General features: G+C 41.6%; 1 protein-coding gene and 1 long non-coding RNA gene across 2 annotated transcripts; one reads left to right on the top strand and one right to left on the bottom strand.

The window, feature by feature from the left end:
- The first annotated feature begins 3,742 nt into the window (after positions 1-3,742).
- On the top strand, positions 3,743-21,661 carry LOC121029872 (uncharacterized). Its single transcript, XR_005789948.1, has 3 exons — positions 3,743-4,683; positions 5,082-5,177; positions 21,485-21,661. It is a non-coding gene; the product is annotated as an uncharacterized LOC121029872 (long non-coding RNA).
- LOC121029871 (chromobox protein homolog 3-like) lies at positions 17,287-18,324 on the bottom strand. The gene has a single exon (XM_040474325.1). It carries the CDS (start codon positions 17,839-17,841, stop codon positions 17,347-17,349), a length of 495 nt encoding a protein of 164 aa, XP_040330259.1. The 5' UTR covers positions 17,842-18,324; the 3' UTR covers positions 17,287-17,346.
- Positions 21,662-22,372: the final 711 nt, after the last annotated feature.

Genomic DNA, 22,372 nt, shown 5'->3' with positions numbered 1-22,372 from the left:
CACACACCCTCGCTCCTCCATTTGGGTCCAGGCAGCAGCCACAGCCTTTGGCCACTAGAGCCTTAACTCTTTTTCTTTAATTGTGATAAACATATATGTGTATAATAAAATCTAACATCAGCCATTTTCTATTTTTTTTTAAGTTTATTTATTTTGAGAGAGAGTATGGGCGCACGCGCAAGTGGGGGAGGGGCAGAGAGAAAGAGAGAGAGAGAGAGCCCCAAGCAGGCTCCTCACTCCCAGCGCAGTGCCCAACGTGGGGCTTGAACTCACAAACCATGAGATCATGACCTGAACCAAAATCAAGAGTCAGACGCTTAACCAACTGAGCCACCCAGGCACCCCTAACATCAATCATTTTTAAGACTGTAGTTCAGTAGTGTTAAGTATATTCACAATGTTGTGAAACATATCTCCAGAACTTTTTCAACTTGCAAATCTGAAACCACACACATTAAATAGCAGCTCTTTCTCACTCTCCCACTCCCCAGCGCATAGAAACTACCATTCTCCTTTCTGTGTCTATGAGTTTGACTATTTTAGAAAGCTCATAGAAGTGGAATCATACAATATTTATCTTTTTGTGACTGGCTTATTCCACTTAGCATAATGTCCTCAAGGTTCATTCATGTGAGAGCATGTGATAGGATTTCCTTCCTTTTTAAAGGCTGAATTATATTTCATGGCCTGTATATACTACTTTTTGTTTATCCATTCATCTCTTGGTGGACATTTGGTGACTTCTGTTTCTTGGCTATTGTTAATAATGCTGCTAGGAACATGGGTGTGTAAATATCCCTTTGAGATCCTGTTTTCAATTCTTCTGGTTGTATACCCAAAAGTGGGGATTGTTGTAATCATATGGTAATTCTATTTTTAATTCTTTGAGAATCTCCATACTGCTTTCCATAGCCGTGATACTATTTTATATTCCCACAGATCGTGCACAAAGATTCCAATTTCTCCACATCTGCATTTGCTATTTTCTGTTGTTGTTTTTGATTTTGCTTTTTATTGTGATCATCCTGATGGGTGTGAAGCATGGAGCCCTAACTTTCGAGCATGGAGTCCTACACAGACTGACAGGAGTCTTGGGCCTCCCAATGCCAGGATTGAGACTTACACATGATAACAACAGTTCCTGTCACATTTTCTCCACGACCAAAGAAGCCAAGTGATTCTTGCTGACTTGCTTAAAATCCCTGGACATGTTACAACTTAGTCTCAGAGAGAATCCCTGAGGATCTGCTATGGTTCCACGAACCATTCCCCCGCAAGCAGTGTTTTCAGTAGGTATTGAATCCATAGGCGTGAATATCTACTGATCATAGAATGTAAGCTCCCTGTAGGCTGAGACATTTATCTTGGTCACCTCTCCATCCCCAGCACTTGGCACACAATAAGCGCTTAGAAGATTTAGAAGATTTGTTGAGTGAACAAAGAAAAGAACAACAAAGAAATAAACAAAGAGCAAACAAAACAAAGAAAGGAATGCTAGCTTTCTAAGCACGTGTAAAGCAGTCCCTCTGAGCTCAATTGGCCCACCATGGTAGCCATTAGCAGACTGCCAATTCCTACCTCTGGCAGCTTGCAGACTCTTGTGCACCGTAGTCACAGCTGTCCCTCCCTCCTCACCGAAGCATGAAGCACGCACGATGCACCTGGCTTCAGGCCGCCAATCCAACCCTGTCAACTCCTTTCTCTCAAAGGACTCTGGGCCCTGTTGTTCTGGTGGGGCCGTCAGGGAGAGGGTTTACAAAGTTTGAGAAGTGATGGCTTAGCAGAAGATTTTGGCAGGCAGTGATAAACTGTCAGCTTTGCTTCAGGAAAAACAGAATGTATCTCTTCTCGATCCTCTCCGGGGAGATTTTTAAGGATCTCAGCACTTTTTTGTGCAAACAGTGAGATCTAGCAGCCCACCAACCCCACCTCCAGCTACAAAGACACTTTAGCGGAGAATGAGAATGAGGGGGTTTCACGCTAATACAGACACGACAAAACTTTAGGTTTTTTCTAGTTTTGTTTCCTCTAGTGTGGTGTAAGGAGAGGGCAACAATCGTGAGGAGGGTATCCCAACCCCAGTACCACACTCTGATGTCACAGCCTGTAAGAAATTCAATGAAATAATACTTACTGTGTGCCTGGTACTGTTGTGGGTACTTTGCTGACTCATGTAATACTAACTCATTTAAGCCTCTCATCGATCTTGAGGGATGTTGCACACATCGTACAGATGGAAAAAGTGAGCTCCTGAGAAGTTAAGTCACCTGCCTGTGGTCACACAGGTCCTGGGATTTGGATCCAGGCTTGTGGTTCCAGAATCTGAGCTTTTAACCCTGAACTATACGGGATCTCTTTTGTCATTTATCAATCTGTTTGTTAAGTCAACACCATTTATAAAGAGCCTACTATGTGGCAGGGCTCCATCCTAGGAAGTGAATAAAACACAACCCTCACCACCAAGGCTTTTAGTCTAACAAGGATGTTCATTCCATATGTGTCTTGTCTGGGAGAGCAGACCAGGATGAGTGGGAACTAAGACTCACAAATTGCCAAACCAAATTCAAATTCACTTGGTGATCAAGATTCCTGACAAACTACTTCTCAGGAGCCAAAATTTAATCTTCTTTGAAGAAAACAGCTCTAAGCATAGGTGTGTTTTATCGGTGACTCTGGACTCTGGAAGAGATTTTGGCACATTCAAAAGGATGCAGAAGCCGGAAGCCCTTAACGTCACTGCAGTGCTCCTCAGGAGGGGCCCACCTATTGACCCAAGAACTAAGGAAAGCCATTAGTAAAATCAAGTGATACTATTATCAGCCAAATTCTTGCACTGGAGTAGAATCGGTGGAGCTTCTGAGGCTGCCCTGTGGCTTCCCTGGAGGGCCTAGCCAAGTAGCATTTTCTTGTCAATTCAAATAACCCATGGATTCTGTGTGTGCAAACTTAAAAACCAGAATGGCAGAAACCCTGCACCCCACAGATATACTGGGGGAGAGATGGGACATTTATGTGTCTCTGCTTATGGTATAGTAGGCAGGTCAGAGCACAGGCCTGGATGTAACCCCAGCCCTTCAGCTCCTGCGGCCAAATCACCCTCTATCCCTCAGTATCCACATCTGTAAATGGGACTAAGAAACAGTAATCATACCTTCTGCATGGGCTGGATGTAAGGATCACAGGAGGGGCTCTTGTGGACTATGCAGCACAGTGCATAGCCAGAGAAATACACCGAAAATGTTAGCTATTGTTATGTTACTGTTGAGCCTCGAGCAACATGGGTTTGAACTGGACAGGTCCACTTACATGTGGGTTTTTTTTAATAAACACAATGTAGTACTAGAAATGTATTTTCTCTTCTTTACAATTTTCTTAATAACATTTCCTTTTCTTTCGTGTACCTTATTGTAAGAACACAGTATATAATACATACAACGTGCAAAATATGTATCAGTCGATGGTTTATGTTATTGGTAAGGCTTCCAGTCATCAGTAGGCTATTGGTAGTTAAGTTTTGGGAGAGTCAAAAGTTATACATGAATATTCCCCCATGAGGGTGGGATGTCCTTAAGGGATGTTCACATTGTTCAAGGGTCCACTGTATATTATTAAATATTATTATCTGCAAACGATTAAATGCTTAAAATTCATGACATTTAAATAAATGTGCCATGAGTACTTCATGAGAATAGTTTTTCTGTATTGCTCAAAGTTAACCATGATCCCTGTCAGACATAGGATAAGGCTGAGGCCCCATTTTTTGGGTTTTCACTGAGGTGACAATAGTGGTGTGACCCCCACCTTCCAGTTTGAGGCCCTACCCAGTAGCTCAAACTTCCTTCCTTTCACCCTGACTTCACTCCACTCTGTCTTTTCAAAATGGGGGTGCTTTGTCCACTCCCACTTTGTCATGACCTCCAGGCCTGTCTTAGGTTGGCTTCCCCAGAAAGCAGACTTTGAGTGCAAATAACTCATCAAGTCAGTGCTCCCAGAGGTAACCTTAAGGGAGTAGGGGCATCAGAACAGGGGAAATAAGGCGGCCACACAAGGGTGAGGTCTCAGCAGTTCCACAGAGGCCAGCTTTAGACTGACCCTGCAGGGGGACCTGGAGCATATGATTTGTCCCCACCTGAGGGGAAGGGAGCCTGGGGTACAGACAGGTAAGTGGGCATGGCTCTGTTCACCATCATTCCTGGTGATCTACTTGGGAGAAGTTGTGTTTCCCATTGGCCACAGTTCCCCCGGATCTGTGGGTCTGGAGACACTAATTTCCAGAAGAGAGACCACTCTTCAGCAAGAAACATGGAAAGAGTTCCACTAAACCAAAATCTATGTAACCACTTGGTCATTTGGGGGCCTCGCATACTGGGAAACCATTGGGCAAAGAAAGGAGCTGCCATCCTGGCAGGAATAATTAAGGGAAGTCTCTGTCCCTCTACCATGGGCCAGGCAGGAGTAGGTGTGGAACTCTGGGCAGCTCCAGGTTACTTCCAGGCCCAGTGTAACTATGACCTGACAATTCTAGCAGGCACCGCCATGGTAACCAGGGACTCAGACTCCTTGAGGATGAAGGGCCAGGTCACCCTGCCAGGGAACAACCAGTACCAGTGCCACCTAGCCAAAGGTGAGGGGTAGAGGAGGGCTATGAGAAGATCAATTTCTTCTCCAAACCAGCTGCAGCAGGTGAGGACCGTAACTTATCCGACCAACCCTCCTCTTGTAAGTTTTCCCATAAACTGTGGTCAATCTCCATCATGGAGACTCTGAATTTGAATGTGGGATGCTAGCGGGCGATGTCTATGCTCCGCCAGGTCCTCTTAGAGTCCTTTTTGTGGTTTTTGTTCACTCCTGGCTTCATTGTGCTTTTGCTTCCCAGTTCCATTCCTGACACCAACCGTCTTAGGTCAGGCCCTCGAAGCAGGCCCCAGGTGAGGATTTGTGTGCACACGATACAAGGATACTGGCAGGGAATGGCGGGTGCAAGGCAGGACTGGGGAGGAATGCAGGCCAAGGCTCCCAGAGGGTGGCCTCAGCCTGACCCCATGGGCTGTAAGTGTGCTCTGGGCCCTCCCTCCACGCAGCTAAGGCAGCTCCAGAGCCCTGAGGACCATGCCAGAAGGAACCACAGGGCTCGCTTTGAAGCAAAAGCATACCAAGGCCTGGGAGCACAAGACATGGTAAGAAGGATCAGAGGGGTGAGTGTGGGTGGGGCACTGGCATTTTCTGCTACCAGCTTTACTACAGAAATGCTTTTGGAGTCGCTTTGCTCTCACAGTAAGAATGAATTCAGGCCCCAAACAGAGAACCAAGAGGGCACAAGTCTGTTTATACAAAACAGAAGGCACACGTACCCAGCCTTGCCTCTGAGGGCCAGGGTGCTCGGGAAGGGGGATACCCAGTCCTGCCTTCCAGAACATCCCCTTTGGCTGTGGAGAGAAGCCACCTGTGGACTTTTAAAACCCCAGGCCAGTAAGCCCCCAGGCGGCCTATTAGAACAGGGCAGAAGGGAAGTACATGACCCCGGAGATTACAGACTGGCAAGGTCCCTCGGAACCCAAGAGGTGAAAAAAATAAATCAAAATAGAAAACTGGCATTGACAAGTTCAAGACACAATTTGCTTCTTCAAATTACACTTCCTTAAGTTTTGCTTGGGCTCGAAGTTGTTTTCAAGCCAGGCAGATTTCCAAGGGTCAAAAGCTGTTTTGAGAGCAACCACATTCATTGGTTAATTTGCTGTCTTTCTTTCAGTACACATTCAGGGAAGGTCTGCTCTGTAAACAGACATTGGGCTGAGCACAGGGTTCGTGAAAAATAGGCACTGGCCCTGCCTTTATGGGGTTGATGATGGTTTAGCAGGGAGATAACTGCTAAATGAATAAATACATACACGGTATGGAAGTACAAACGGGGATGAGCGTCTTGAAGGAAAAGTGTGGAATGCCACGAGAGGGAATAACGGGGTGACCTAAAACTGATTGGTCAGCAAGGACCACCCTGAAGAAGCTGCATGTAAGTTGAGGCCTGAAGGATGAGTGGGAGTTCAACCATAGCAAGAAAGGGGGTTAGGTGTTGGGTGGGGTGGCCCTCCCAGAAAGAAACAGCCTGCACTAAGACCTGAAGTTGGGAAAGACAGGGGCTGACCTGAGGATCAAACCAACCAGAGCAAGCAAGAGAAAAAGAAAACACCCCAATTCCCCCAAAGGACCCAAGCAAAAGCTTGAGTGGATTTCTGTGCGAGTGCAGTGGGGGTGGGGTTTCGGGACGGGAATGGGAGCCCCCAAACCCCAAGCTCTGGGTCAGACTTAAATCAGACAGAAATAAAGACAAGGCCTAATAGTCTTGGCTCACAGGGCCCTGCCCGGCCCAGGGGTGCCATGCACACCGCAGTCTCTGTGAAAAGGGCCTCGTAGGATGCGTGTTGTGCCCCAGTCATAATGTCAGTTTGGAAACGGAGCTCATGGGAAAGAGGCTCTTTGGAAATCACTGGGGAGAAAAGAAGGGAGAGCTTACCAGTTGAATTTTTATTTTCAGAAGAAGCTGGAGGCAAGTGAGGCAGGACAGCAGAAATCACACACGTGAGATGTGTTGAGAAGAAGAGATTTTTTTCCTACAACGAAAAATATTTGTGAAACTTTCTGCTAGATAGATAATATGGAGTCAAATAGGCAAGGCCCTACCCTCATAAAGCTTGTGGTCTAATGAAGGAGAAGAGACATTCATTTCTTTTTTTTTTTTTTTAATTTTTTTTAACGTTTATTTATTTTTGAGAGACAGAGAGAAGAAGCAGGGGAGGGGCAGAGAGAGAGGGAGACACAGAATCAGAAGCAGGCTCCAGGCTCTGAGCTGTCCACACAGAGCCCAATATGGGTCTCCAAATCATGAGCTGCAAGATCATGACCTGAGCCAAACTCAAATGCTTAACGAACTGAGCCACCCAGGTGCCCCTAATTTCAATAATATAAAAACAAATATGGAATTGTCATTTGAGCAGCTGCAAGAAGGAGAGGCCCATGGCAGATGGGGTGGTTGGGTGTATGTCAGGACAGCTTCCCTGAGGATGTCGGATTCAGGTGAAGATCTTAAGGTTGAGCAAAGGTTATTTCAGTGAAAGGAGTGGAATAGGGGCAGGGTGAGAACATTCTAGACATTGGAAAGGACATAAGCGAAGGCACTGCTGTGGGACATCTGAGAAAATAGAAGAAACCTGGTGACCGGGGCACCGAGAACATAAGAACAAGGAGAAATAATAACAGGGTTTAAGGTAGGAATTAGACTTGGATTCTAAAAACGTATCCTATATGTTCCTGGAGGATGGAATTGAGAGGGCAGGAGAGCAAGCAGGGAGACCAGGTAGAGAGCTCTCAGAGGGGTGCACATGACAGCTCAAGGGCAGCTGGGCCAGGGTGATGGACACAGGGCTACAGAGAATGGGATAGGTTCAAAACATATTTAGATGTATATTGGGCAGGAATTTGTGATAGGGTGAATGTGGGGGCTTTATAAGGGATGATAGGGAGAGAGGTGTGAGGTTTCTACCTGGGGAATTGGGGGGATGCTGGGACCTTTCACCAAGTTAGGGAGCCCTCAAAAAGATCCAGGTACGGGATGGAAGGTCTGATTTTAGACATTTTAGACAGAAAAAGTTGGAGGCGCCCTTGAGACCGCCAGGTGGAAGCCACAGGATGAATAGATCTGAACTTCATGGGAGAGGCCTGGAATAGTAATATCAGTTCGGAAGTGACTGGTGTATGAGGCTTATTGAGGACTTGGGTATGAATGAGGCCACATAGGCAGAATATGAAAGTATGAATGTGTACAGAGATGTGGCTTTGTTGGTCAAATATGTTTGAATGTTGAGTTAAATATAATTAAACTGATTTCTTTCCTGCAGGAACTCTTGGGGCAGTGGGGCACAGCGGGGGGTGGGGACTTTAAAAGGCTAATGAGTGTTTGTATTTCTGGAAGGGATAAAAAGGACTAATGAACACTGGGAATCTCTAAATGCAGAGATACCTTGGAGCACCTGTGTGGCTCCGTTGGTTAAGTATCTGACTTCGGCTCAGGTCATGATCTCATAGCTTGTGAGTTTGAGCCCCACCTCAGGCTCTGTGCTGACACTCAGAGCCTGGAGCCTGCTTCAGATCCTGTGTCTATCCCTCTCTCTCTGACCCTCCCCCGCTCATGCTCTGTCTCTCTCTCTCTCTCAAAAATAAATAAAAACATTTAAAAAAATTAAATGCAGGGGCGCCTGGGTGGCGCAGTCGGTTAAGCGTCCGACTTCAGCCAGGTCATGATCTCGCGGTCCGTGAGTTCGAGCCCTGCGTCAGGCTCTGGGCTGATGGCTCAGAGTCTGGAGCCTGTTTCCGATTCTGTGTCTCCCTCTCTCTCTCTGCCCCTCCCCCGTTCATGCTCTGTCTCTCTCTGTCCCAAAAATAAATAAACGTTGGAAAAAAAAATTAAAAAAAAAAAATTAAATGCAGAGATACCTTAATTCAGAGATCCCTGAACTTTTTTGGCCACAGAATCCTCCTATCACAGGGCATCTTACTGATAGAAAGAAAAATCTTTCTGACAGTAGAGTATGGTAACCAGAGCACTATCTTTTTTTTCCTTTGTGAATAAAACCAATAGCAATACCTCACATTTAAATAGTGTGTCACACTTGACTAAGTGCTTTCATATCACTTCTTATTCAACTCCCAAAATAAGCTTCTTGGGGTGGTCTCAGGATCCCTACTCACAGATGAGGTTCAGCTACGTTAAATGGCATGCCCAATGCCCAGTGTCTCACAGTTGGTCAGGGGAAAACCTGGAACCAAAGCTGGGACAACCAGGTCACTGAGTCCAACATCATGTTCAGTTTTATGACCTTGGCTGCTCCCACATGAAAACACATGGTCTTTAACAATATTATTAATTTAATAGTTGTGAGGCTGATGCTTGGATCCTCTGAGACTTCATCTGGTAGCTGCAAAGCCTATGCTTCTGATCAGGTTGCTGGCCTGCTTCCTCTTAATAACCTAAGAATGGCTACACTGAGTCAGACCTAAGGTCCGTTGTCAGTGGAAGCACATGATTGTCCTCATGAGGTCAAGTTTAAAGGCCAGAGCCATACCCCAAGCATCCTGGCTTCTCTTTAATAGTCAAGTATGGATCTAACACCCACAAATTTATCTAAAACTTACAAAAGCCTATTTATTGTCTTAATCTTGTATCACCACTTGAGATAATGAGGTCTCTAAGTTCATCCTTCCTGCCATAAAACCTTTTGTTAATCTTTTATACGTTGATTGAATATTAGGCTGCTGGAAGAACTAAATTTCTCAAAGAGGGAGGATTATACTTAGAGATTAGACAAGCCAAGACTACTTTCTAACATGAGCACAGGACTCCTCTTTTCATAACATGAAATATATGTTCCTATTAGTGATGTCCTTAAGTGACATCTGGGAATTACTCTTCGCTCAGCTATTCTCTCAACAGAGAGAATTCTCTCAACTCCTCTTCCTGGCAAAGGTCTGTGCCAGCTATAGTGGGGGAACATAGAACATATTCCCCAATAAGGAATTTTTGCTTTCTTTAATATATAAATTTTTATTGAATTATATATTCAGAAAGGTACACAAATCATACATTTCACAAAATATGCTCATGTAACCACCACCTACATCAGGAAATAGAACATTATCAGCTCCCCATACCTGGCCCCCCTCCCCTCCTTCCTATGGATAACCAGGGTTCCAACCATGTATCAGTTTCCTATTACTGCTGTAACAAATTAGCACAAACTTAGTGGCTTGAAACAATATTCTCTTATAGCTCCGGAGAACAGAAATCCCAAATCAGTCTCACTGAGCTAAAATCAAGATGTTGGCAGGGCTGATTCCTTCCAGAGGCTCTCTGGAGAGAACATCCTTGTCTTTTCCAGCTTCTGGAGGCCCCCTCTACATTGCCTGACTTATGGCCCTCTTCCTACATTTTCAAAGCCAGCATCATAGCATTTCTTCTCTGACTCTGATCCTTCTGCTTTCCTCTTATTAGGATCCTTATCATTAGATTAGGTCTACTTGGATAATCAAGGTAAATCTCCCTATCTTGAAACCTTTAATTTAATCACAGCTACAAAATCTCTTTTACTATATACACAGTAATATATCCCAGGGTTCAGGGGATTAGGACAGAGATATGTTGGGGGGGCACTATTTAGCCTACCTCAGACCATAAAACCATAGATTCATTTTTCCTATTTTGAACTTTAAGTAAATAGAATCATATACCCTTTTAATGATGTCTTTTTTTTTTTTTTTTTTTTTTTTTTTTTTTTTTTTTTTTTTTTTTTTAGTTTATTTATTTTGAGAGAGAGGGCGAGAGAGTACAAGAGAGGGGAGAGGCAGAGAGAAAGAAGGAGAGAGAGAATCTCAAGCAGGCTCCACACTGCCAGCATGGAGCCCAATGCAGGGCTCAAACCCATGAACCGTGAGACCATGACCTGAGCCAAAATCAAGATGCTTAACCAACTGAGCCACACAGGCACCCCTTTAATGATGTCTTTTGATTTCAAAAAGTTTTAAGTTTTAGAGTAGTCTAATTTACCAGTCTTAGTGCTTTTGTGTCTCTTGAAAGAAATATTTGCCTACCTACCCCAAATAATGAAGATACTCTATGTTTCCTCTAGTTGCTATATTATTTTACCTATGGCATTAAAACCTACAGTCCATCTAGAATTGGTTTTTGTGAATGGTGTGAGTTCATTATTGAGGTTCATTTTGCCTCATATGAATCTATATGGATTCTCATATGATCCAGTATGATTTTGAAAAGACTGCCTTCCCCTCCTGGTCTGAATTACCATTTTTATCTTAAACATCTGTTTAGCACCATACTACACTATCTCAATCACTGTAGCTTTTAAATAAAACTAGATAACCACTGGTACAAGTTATCCAACTTTGTCATTCAATATTATCTTGGCCCTTCCTGGCCTTCTGCACTGTCATATACATTTTAAAATCAGTTTATCAATTTCTGGGAATTTGACTGGGGCTGCACTGAATCTGTAAATTATGTGGGAGAGCATGTTTATAATACCTAGTCCCCTAGTCCTTGAACATTTATTTGGGTCTTCTTTAACTTAGTTCAATGACATGTTATTCTTTTTGCATGAAGGTGGTTGTACATCTTCCACTGATTTTTAGGTGTTTAATATTTTAATTATTTTTTTATTGTTTATTTATTTTTGAAAATGAGAGAGACAGAGCACAAGCAGGGGAGGGGAAGAGACAGAGGGAGACACAGAATCCAAAGCAGACTTCAGGCCCTGAATTATCAGCACAGAGCCCGACACGGGACTTGAACCCACAGACTGTAAGATCATGACCAGAGCCGAAGTGGGATGCAACAACCAACTGAGCCACCCAGGCGCCCCTGTTGTTATTATAATGACGTATTATCACTTAAAATTTTTATTTTCTGATTTAGTACATAGAATATAATTGATTTTTTATATTGATCTTGCATTCAGCTACCTGGCTAAGTTCATTTGCTAATTTATTTAATATATAGGTTCTTTTGGATCTTCTCTCTATAGCTATGTCTAAATAAATAATATGTTTTACATACATACTCATATATATTTCTGTATATTATCCATGATGCTGATGAATAATGGCAGTTTTATTTCTTTCTTTCTCTTTCCCACACCAATTTCTTTTTCTGGCCTTATTGCATTAGCTGTGAGCCTCCAGTCTAATTCTGAATAGGTGTGATAACAGACATCTTTGTCTCATTTCCAAATGAGATGTTTGCTGTAGGATTATTTAGAGATGCCCTTTATAGGAGGCAGGAAATTCTTTATATTTCTAGTTTGCTAAGAATTTATTTTTAATCATAAATGAATATTGAATTTTTTAACTGTTTTTTCTGTGTCTTTTTGAGACAATCATAAGGTTTTCCCTTTTATTCTGTTCATGTGATTAATTACATTGAGCTATCTTGACTTTTTATTTTGAAATAATTTTACACTTATGGAAGAGTTGCAAAAATAATAGAGTTTCCATATATCCTTCACCCAACTTCCCTAATGCTCATTTTATATAACCATAGGACAATTGTCAAAACTTAAATAACATTGGTACAATACTTTTAATTATACTATATACTTAGTTGGATTTTACTTGTTTTTCCACTAACGTTCCTTTTCTATTTCACAATGCCATGTTGCATTTTGTGGCATCTCATTAGTCTGCTCTAATCTTTGACAGTTCTTCAGTCCTTCCTTGTCTTTCACGACTTTGACACTTTTGAAGAGAATTGGTCAGGTATTTTGTTAGACTATCCTTTATTTTTATTTTTTTTTTAATTTTTTATTGTTTATTTATTCTTGACAGAGAGAGAGAGACAGAGCATGAGCAGGGGAGAGGACAGAGAGAGAGAGGGAGACACAGAATCAGAAGCAGGCTCCAGGCTCTGCGCGGTCAGCACAGAGCCTGACGCGGGGCTCGAACTCACAGACCGTGAGATCATGACCTGAGCTGAAGTTGGATGCTCAACCGACTGAGCCACCCAGGCGCCCCTTGTTAGACTATCCTTTAATTTAGGTTTGTCTGATGTCTTCTCAGGGTTAGATTGAAGACTTTCATTTTTTAGCAATATACAACAGAGGTGATATGCTCTTCCCAGTACACGACCCCAGGGGATGCATGATATGTCTTCTTACTGGCGATGGTAACCTCGATCACTTGGTTAAAGTGGTATCTGCCAGTGTTCATTGAATTTTAAATGTTAAACCTTCCTTATATTTTCAGAATAAACTCAAATTGGTTACATTTTTTCATATATTTTAGGCTAATATTTTGAAAGAATGTTTGTTTCTATGCTTGTAACAAAGTTTGGACTGTAATTTTCCTTTTCTGAAGATCTTTGTCAGGATTTAAGGTTAAGTTGGCTTCATAAAACAAGGTAGTAATTGTTACCTCTTTATTCTCTAGGAGAGTTTATGGTTTATGTAAGATTGTTGCTATTTCTTCCTTAAATTCTTGAAGAAATCACTAATGAAGTTATGTGGGGGCTGGAGTTTTCCTTGAGGAAGGAAAGGTTTTAAATTATAGATTTGATATATATAGGACTAGATTTCTATTTACCCTTGTCTCAGGTTTACTAGTGTCCTTTTTCACATTTATTTATTGTTGAGAGACACAGTGCAAGCAGGGGAGGGGCAGAGAGAGAGGGAGACACAGAATCTGAAACAGGCTTCAGGCTCTGAGCTGTCAGCACAGAGCCCGAAGTGGGGCTCGAACTCACGGACAGCGAGATCGTGACCTGAGCCGAAGTCGGACGCTTAACCGACTGAGCCACCCAGGCGTGGCTCACTAGTGTCCTTTTTCACACTTACTTATTGTTCAGAGACAAAGAGAGACAGAGCGCAAGCAGGGGAGGGGCAGAGAGAGAGGGAGACACAGAATCCGAAGCAGGCTCCAAGCTCTGAGCTGTCAGCACAGAGCCTGACGTGGGGCTCGAACCCACAAAGCATGAGATCATGACCTGAGCCGAAGCTGGACACTCAACTGACTGAGCCACCCAGGCACCCTAAAGTGTCCTTTTTGAAGAATTTATTTCCTATTTTCAAATGTGTTGGCAGAAAACTTTTCAAGATATCCTCATAGTCTTTTTTTTTGGTGGGCTCCATGCCTAACATGGGGCTCAAACTCAGGACTCCCGAGATCAAGAGTTGGCATGCTCCACCAACTGAGACTGCCGTGTGCCCCTCCTCGGATTCTCTTGTAAATGTATTACTGTGGCGAGGTGCTCTTTTTCATTCCTGATATTGATACTTTGTTTCCCATTTTTTTCTCAACTATTCTTGGTAGAGGTTTATCTATATTAATTGATCTTTTTGTAGAACCAACTTTTGGGTTTGTTGATTCTCTCATTGTACATTTGTTTACTATTTCATTAATTTTCTGCTTTTATCTTTCTTATGTTTCTACTTCCTTGGGTTTAATCAGCTGAGTTCCCCCTTCCCCCTCCATTTCTTGAGATAGATTCTTATATAACTGATTTTTAGCTTTTCTTCACCATTTGCGTTTAAAGGTACAAATTGCCGTCTCTACCCAAGCACAGCTTGAACCGGGTCCCACCTGTTTTGATATATTTTTATTATCATTTAGTCAAAATGTTTTTTCTCATTTTTCTTTGACCCACAGATTATTTAGAAGTTTATTTTCTGAAATTGTGAGGATCTTTCTAGGCATTTCTTGCTATTGATTTCTAGCTGACTTTTACTCTGGTCATAGATACATAAATTGTCCCAAAGAAAACAAATGGAAAAAACACTTACCATTCATTTTACGAGGGCAGTTTAACCTTAATACCAAAACCTGACAAAGATATTATAAGGGGGGGTGGGGAGGGAAGGAAAGGAAAAGATTATTTAAATCTTCTGAGATGTGTTGAGATTTGTTTACGAATCAGCATATAGCCAATTTTGGTAAATGTACCATGTGTAATCAAAACTATAAAACTGTATCCTGCAGTTGTGTGCAGCATTCTATACATAATAAGTAGATCACATATGCATTTGTTAATTGTATTATTCAAATTCTTTATATCCCTATAGTTGGTTTTTGTTTTCTGCTGCTTCTTCTAAAAGTTAACGAGAGAAGTGAAAGGTGTATTAAAATGTGCCATTTTGGGGGCACCTGGCTGGCTCAGTCAGTAGAGCATGTGACTCTTGATCTCAGGGTCATGGTTTTGAGCCCCACAGTGGGCATGGACATTACTTTAAAAAAAAAAAACCTTTTATTTAAAAAGTTCCATTTTTCCTTTTAGTTCTGTCAATTATTACATTATAAAATTTGAGGATGTGTTATTAGGTACAATGAAGAATTGCTATATCCTTCAGATGGACTGACATTTTTATCCTTATGAAATGTACTACTTTATTTCTTGTAAAGCTTCTTGCCTTAAACAGTGTCTGATATTAGTATAAACACCCGTTTTCTTTTAGTTAGAAATATATTTCTTACTCCTTTTACTTTTATTCTTTCTGTATGCTTATATTTGGGTGTAGGGGTATGTTTATTTTTAATCCAGTCTCACAATGTTTATCTTTTAATTAGAACTCTTAGTTTACATTTAATACACTTACTGACATATTTGGATATAAATCTTTGATGTTTTTTCTCAAAAAAAATTTTTTAATGTTTATTTATTTTTGAGAGAGGGAAGGGCAGAGAGAAAGGGAGACACAGAATCTGAAACAGGCTCCAGGCTCTGTGCCGCTCGAACTCATGAATGAGGAGATCGTGACCTGAGCCGAAGTCGGGTGCTTAACCAACTGAGCCACTCAGGTGTCCCAAATCTACCATGTTTTAATTTTTTAGTTGTTACAATTGTTCTGTTTTCTTTTCCCCTTTCTTAACTTCTTTGGAATAAAATATTTATTATTATTATTTCATTTCCCTCTTCTATGAACTAGTCATTGATTCTTTTATCATGTTTATTGGTTAGTCTAGACCTAAAGATTACAACATGCATCCTTGACTTATTAAAGTCCAATTAGTATTTTTTTTCAATTCATGGAAAAGGACATTGGAATACTTTAACTCCTTTTTCCACTTACATTTTGTGTATTGTTACATACTTTAATTCAACATATATTCTATACATATATATTTATACAGTCAATACTAATTTAGATTCCCTCACATGTCTACTCTTTACAGTGCTCTTTATCCCCTTCTTCATCTTCTTGCTTCCATTTGGAATTCTTTCCTTCTACCTGAAAAACTAGTTTTCCCACTAGTGTCTGTCAGCAAGCTCTAAATCATTTCAGTTGTTTGGCTGGTAATTTTTTTCGATTTCATTTCTGAACGATTTGTTTTCATTTTTGAACGATACTTTCTCTGGGTATAGAATTTTTAGGTTAGTAGATATTTTCCTTTAGCCCTTGATTTTTGTTTATCCTTTTGAATATAAACTATTGACCACTATTTACCAATATTTACAACAAAGTAAACAATATATAGTTGGATAACATTCTGATGATTGCTTTTCCTGGTTTCTGCTGAACCAGGGACTCAAATACTGAGAAGATTGGGCTGGGGTAAAGAAAACACATGTAGGTCAAGAATTTACAATGCGGAAGTTTGTCCCTCCATTTATTCCAGCAGGTGCTAAACTGTCAACATTTCTAACCGTCTGATTATGATTACGTTTCCATGAACAAAGTCTTAGACATTCCATAAATTGTGACCTTTTAGTCAATATCGCAGAGATTTCAACCTCTTGCAAAGGAATGATTCACCAGAAGGAAACTTTAAATGTCCACGTAACTAAGTTTTGCTTACCTAATTTAAACACACCAGGACTTGTCTAGTTTTCTCATGTGGGTGGGGAGGTTGCTGGTAATGCTAAAATTTTTCTTTCAGGGATCTTGCAAATAAACTTGCATTTATATGACTATAGATATGGATATGGATTCTGATATGGCTACTTTTAAATTGCCCAATTTAAATTGTTTACGGTATATTTAAATTGTCCAATTAATTATGAAATTTTAAAAGTTAAGGCCTGTTCAGGAAAAATTTCAATTTACTTTAAGTGATTTATATCTTAGGTTGCTGAAAATGACGGTATCCCAGAAACATGGGCTTATCCATGGTCATGAAATTCTGCTTTTGTTTGAGTGAATGTTTTTTTTTTTACAAAGAAAACCATTTATGTATGTATTTTTATGTATACACTCACACACACACACACACACACACAAAAACAAATAAACAAAAAGCCCAGAATTGTCCTTATGCATGTAGGAATTAAACACAAATTCTGGTTGAGTACCAACTATGAAGATTTCCCCCAGCATTAAGAAAAGGTGCTCTCTAATGCAGGGGAATAATATACCATGGTCTCAAATATTCTTTTCTGATAAAGGAAGCAACTATAGGAAGCTTTTATTTATTCAAAGTAACCAGTGCTAGAGATGCAAAAAATCCCTAACAACTCCCCCAAATGATATATCATTGAGCTTCATCTTCTAGACAAGAATGACAAGTTAATCTCTCTTCATAAAAAAGAATTACAATTTGGGGTGCCTGGGTGGCTCATAAAAAAGAATTACAATTTGGGGTGCCTGGATGGCTCATAAAAAAGAATTACAATTTGGGGTGCCTGGGTGGCTCAGTCGGTTAAGCGTGGACTCTTGATTTTGACTTGGGTCATGATCCCACGGTTCGTGAGATCAAGCCCTGCGCTGGGCTCTGCACTGATAGTGAGGGGCCTGCTTGGGATTCTCTCTCTGTTCTTCCCCCACTTGTTCTCTCTCTCTGTCTCAAAAGAAATGAACTTTAAAATAAAGAAAATGCAATTATAATTTGAAGACGCTTCGTATTTGCCTCCTTTGCCAACGCCGACTCTGCCTCTTCTGAATTTTTCCATTTCATGAGAAATGTGAATTCTCCACTGCTGTCTGCAGCACCAATTATTTGTTCAGGATCAAGACCTCTGGCAAAGCCTGTTGGTTTATCAGCAGCACCTCTTTTCTTCTTGGATTTGCCATCATCAGATTCACTGTTGGATAAAGAGTCTTTTTTTGTACCGTCTTTTTCTTTACCAGCTTTTTGAGAATTAGGAAATGCTTCAATTAACTCTGGACAATCTAAATTTTCTTCAAGCTCCCAAGTATTGTCAACATCTGTAAATCCCTTCCACCTCAGGAAATACTCCATCTTCCCATTTACTACTTTCTCCACCACAAATTCTTCCGGCTCTGCCTCTTCTACTTTACTCTTTCCTTTCTGTTTCTTTCCCACTTTTTGCAATGTAGTTTTATTAGAGGCCATTTTTTATTGCAGGCGTTCAGGGCTATTTTTCACTGCCTCTAGGCTGCTTCAGGTCTCAGGTCTGCAGCGTCACTGGCCCTGTGCACCTCAAACTCCAGCCACATCCTTTCTTTTGGCCTTTTAAAGATATCATTTCATTATTTTTTGGCTTCCATTGTTTTTATTGAAAATTTGGCTGTCTTATTTTGTGCCCCTGAACAAAATGTGTTTTATTATTTTTTTATACTAACTTCATTTACAGTTTTTGTCTTTAGTTGTTTTTTACCTATTTTACAATGATGGGTCTAGTTGTAACTTTCTTTGTATTTATCTGTGCCTCTATGTCTTTTATCAGTTTTTAAATCCTTAGATTATTTGCTCTTCAAATATTGTTTATGCTACACACTCTCTCTCCTTTTCTTCTAGGACTCTAATTACACAAATGTCTACACCGAATCCCATATATCTCCCAGTCTTTCTTTTTGGTATTTCTTTTTTTTTTTTTTTTTTTTCAACTTTTATTTATTTTTGGGACAGAGAGAGACAGAGCATGAACGGGGGAGGGGCAGAGAGAGAGGGAGACACAGAATCGGAAACAGGCTCCAGGCTCCGAGCCATCAGCCCAGAGCCTGACGCGGGGCTCGAACTCACGGACCGCGAGATCGTGACCTGGCTGAAGTCGGACGCCTAACCGACTGCGCCACCCAGGCGCCCCACTTTTTGGTATTTCTTAAAAATCTTATCCTGCTGTAATTGTAGTGAAGTCCACATATTTTTTTCTAGTCTATATTCAAGTTCATGAATCATCTCTTCAGTTGAGTCTAATCTGCTTTGAAATCTTTCCTCTGAGTTCTTAATTTCAATCCTAGAAGTTTTATTAGATTATTCTTAAAATATATTCAACATATCTGTTTAAATTACAACATTTTTTTTCTTTTGGTTTTCAGTCATTTGTTCCTAGCTCCTGTTATGCCTGGTGTTGTTGTTATTGTTATCATCTATTTGTTTAATGCCAGACACCATATGAAAAATGTAGCGATAATTTGAGAGCCTGGATGATGTCATATTTCTCCGAAGAGGATTTGCTTTGCTTCTGGCAGGCAGCTAGCAAGGAGTATAACTTCTTAGTCTAATCGGAGATTGGTTTGATTCATATCTGAGTTACAGTCTCTGTGAGTGCTCGTCTATTTTCGGGCTAGCTTTATTACCAGGGTGTAGTCCCTCAAGGTTCCCAGCTGAAGACTGGGCCGTTTACCAGATCCCCTCCTTTTGGAAAGCTCTGAATCCCAATTTTTGTCTCCTTACCCCTGTAAGACTGCCAACAGTCCTGTTCAGCTGCTCAGCTTCTCTGTACTTAACTTATTCAGAATCATCAAATGTCTCTTGGGAGAAAGTAGCTGCATATATTAAGCTGCTCACCTCTCTTTATTTCCTTTTTCTCTAATACCTTAGACTCTGTCTTATATCTCTCCAATGCTTTCAAATAGATGTTTCTCACTTTTAATAAAATCTAGGGGTGCCTTGGTGGCTCAGTTGGTTAATCTTAAGTCCAGTGTCAGCTCAGGTCATGATCTCCCGGTTTGTCAGTTCGAGCCTTGCATCAGGGTCTCTGTTGTCAGTGCAGAGCACACTTCAGATCCTCTGTCCCCCTCTCTCTGCGCCCCACCCCCCCGCCCCACAACTCGTGCTCTCTCTCTCAAAAATGAATAAACATTTAAAAACAAAATCTGGGTTTTTCTAGTTGTTCTCATGTGGAGCATTGATCTGATACAAGCTAGTCCATAATAACTAGAAGCAGAAGTCTTCCCCTAATGGGTTTATAACTAGTACTGTTCCATATTATCATCCTTGGTTCCTGTCCTTGAGGAAATTTGCTTCAGTCCTGGTTGCTATAATGAAAAATATCAGGACAGCAAGAAAAAAAAATTGATGCCTTTGATTTTGAATATTATTTTTTCAAGCACATCTTATAACATCAACAATAATAACTGACAATTATTGGGTGTTTGTTTTGGGCCAGGAAATGTCCTAGTATGTTACATGTATGAATTCATTTAATGGGATACAGTGAGAGTCCAGTGCTATACATATTCATCAATCATAGAATTTGACCAAGGGGGGACCTGGGTAAAAGATGACATATAATTCACAAACACAACACAACAATTCAACAAACACAGCCAAGGACCAACTAAGAAAAAAGTTTAGATGTTATCTAGGCTATCAGATGACAAGGAATGCACACACAAAATGGTAGGGTACAAGCCTCAAACTATTTCCCCACTAGTCTTTTTCTAGTGGGAAATACTAACAAAGTTAGTTTATAGCAAAAGACTAATAATAAACAAGGATATTTTCCACTTGTGTGCTCCCTGGTGGAGGTGATAGGGAAGAAGTAACAGGAGAAGAGAGAACAACCAAGATCTTATGTCAACTGTCCCTGGGTGTCAAGAATCAGTTTTATTTGCATTCAATAGACATCAAGTAATTGCAGGTTTAGGTCACAGAAATGAGTTGGGTGACCAATATAAGAATGGGATGGTGGTGATAGGGTATTAATGGCCCAAGACCCTGCCAAGGAGAAGTGAAAGGGATATTTAGGCTATTTGCCCAAAAACCAGAAATGTACACCCAACACCGTGTTCTGGCATGGCAGAACATGGCAACCTCACTCCCAACTTCAGCTCTCAGCCAGACACCCTCTAGGGCCTAGCACTCCTCACCCCTTTGTATCCTTGAGCCTAGGTGATAAACAATATGGGCCTCCTTCCTGCTGTTGGATGAAATTCTATTTAGCATCCTCTGCACTCCAAAGAATTTTATTTCCACCATTGGAAGCAGTCTGAGGTGGGTAACACAGAAGTTGTAGAATAAGTCTCCCTTGGTTCAAGTTGTGGCTCTTACTGTCACTTAGGTGACTTTGGGAAAATTATTTAACCTCTCTGAGCCTCAATGTCCTCATTGTGAAATGGAGATGATAATAATAATCAAGATGCTATGGGATAATGCTAGTGAAGTGCTTGGCCAAAACCAGGCCAAACCAAAACAAAACAAAACAAAAGCAAAATAAAGGTTAGGTATGGCCATTATTTAACTTAATTTAGGGTCCTGGAGTGGGTAGGAAGGTCTTAGACTATTGTCATAGGATTCCTCACTTGAGAGGCAGCCTCAGAGTGTTGTGGGAGGGGAAGAAGTGGAAAACAGGAGATTCCTTGGTTCTATGGGGGAGCAGGAGTTTACTCCAACAGCGATGGTGCTCCTAAGGCTGGTTTCCAGACTTTTGTGGGGAAATGTTGCACAAATGTATGAATATGGGAAGCCATTAGCCAGGTTTCCTATTTTCACTTCTCCCTCAGAAGAAACTGGTTCTATTTTAGAGACATCACAGGTCTCATCTTCCCTTCACCGCCACCCCCCTCCCCCCCCCCCCCCCCCAGGAATACTGAGGCTCCCATGGTCTTAGGTTGATCATAAATAGATGACGCCTCCTACCCTTGTGATCAGAAGTGCTGCTTCATGGAGCTCAGGGGTCTCTCACTCACCAAAATCTCTCCTCAGTAAAGTATTAAACATCAATTATTTAGTTCTTAACGTGAACTGAATTAATGTGTCATTTACCCAAGCGTATTTGCATTTTATGCCTACTGTTGCTCCGGAATGAAAGCCCAGAAACAACAGTAAGAAAAGGAGATCTAGAACAGCCATCTTACAGACGTCAGAAGATGCCACCCCCCTCCCATCCCCAGTTTCGGTTCTCATTAGCTGTGTAGCTTTAGGTCATTTCTTTTTTCTCTATTGTCCTTGACATCCTCATTAAAGGGTCTCAAAGTTCCTTCCAACTTGTTTGAGTGGTATTATTTGGAGGACCTAAAGCCAACCCAGAAATCACCCGCAGGCATATACACTCACCCTATACCCAACCTGACCCAGGAAGCTTTGAACACAGTCAGTGTGCCTTCTCACCCATCATGCCCCAGCCCCATGTGAGTCTTCTCCACTCCCCTTACCTTCCCCTGGGGACAGGGCCTCACCTAAGCTGGGCTCTGAGGGTGATGGTAACCAGCCCCCACTCCAGCCTGGCTATGCAGTCCCCTCCCCCTCCCAATCCCCATTTCCTGTCTAGCAGATTTACAACACAGTTCAAAGAAGGAAGGATGATATAACAGCTTTCCTGCTATGCTCCCTCTCCCAACTGACTTAGTCTAACTGGCACAGGGCCAAGTGGTTTTGTTCTCCACAGCCTCCCATAAGTAAAAATACTCCAGGCCCCAGCCCTCCTGCCTGTGACATGGCGTCAGCTCCCAAACCCACTGGTCAGGCTTTCGTTCGTGGGCGGGAAGGAGGCAGCCCTGTGCAGTGCTGGAGTCTAATTAAGTGCTGAGGAAGTAAACCATGGGCTTCAATTTTAGTTCTGAAAATAGCTATGGCCTAGGACTCCTCTCTCTGGCCTGAGCTGAGAGACTTCTCCCGCTGCTTATCCTCCTGTGGCTGGGCTTCAGGGTTTGCAAAGGGAACCTAGGTGCTAGAGGAGAGGACAAGGGTCCGAGGAGCA

This window comes from Herpailurus yagouaroundi, unplaced genomic scaffold, assembly GCF_014898765.1.
Source record: "Herpailurus yagouaroundi ecotype Mexico unplaced genomic scaffold, PumYag 139, whole genome shotgun sequence".
Lineage (NCBI taxonomy): Eukaryota > Metazoa > Chordata > Mammalia > Carnivora > Felidae > Herpailurus > Herpailurus yagouaroundi.
Note: the sequence above shows the minus strand (reverse complement) of the source record. Positions and strands in the feature narration are given on the sequence as shown.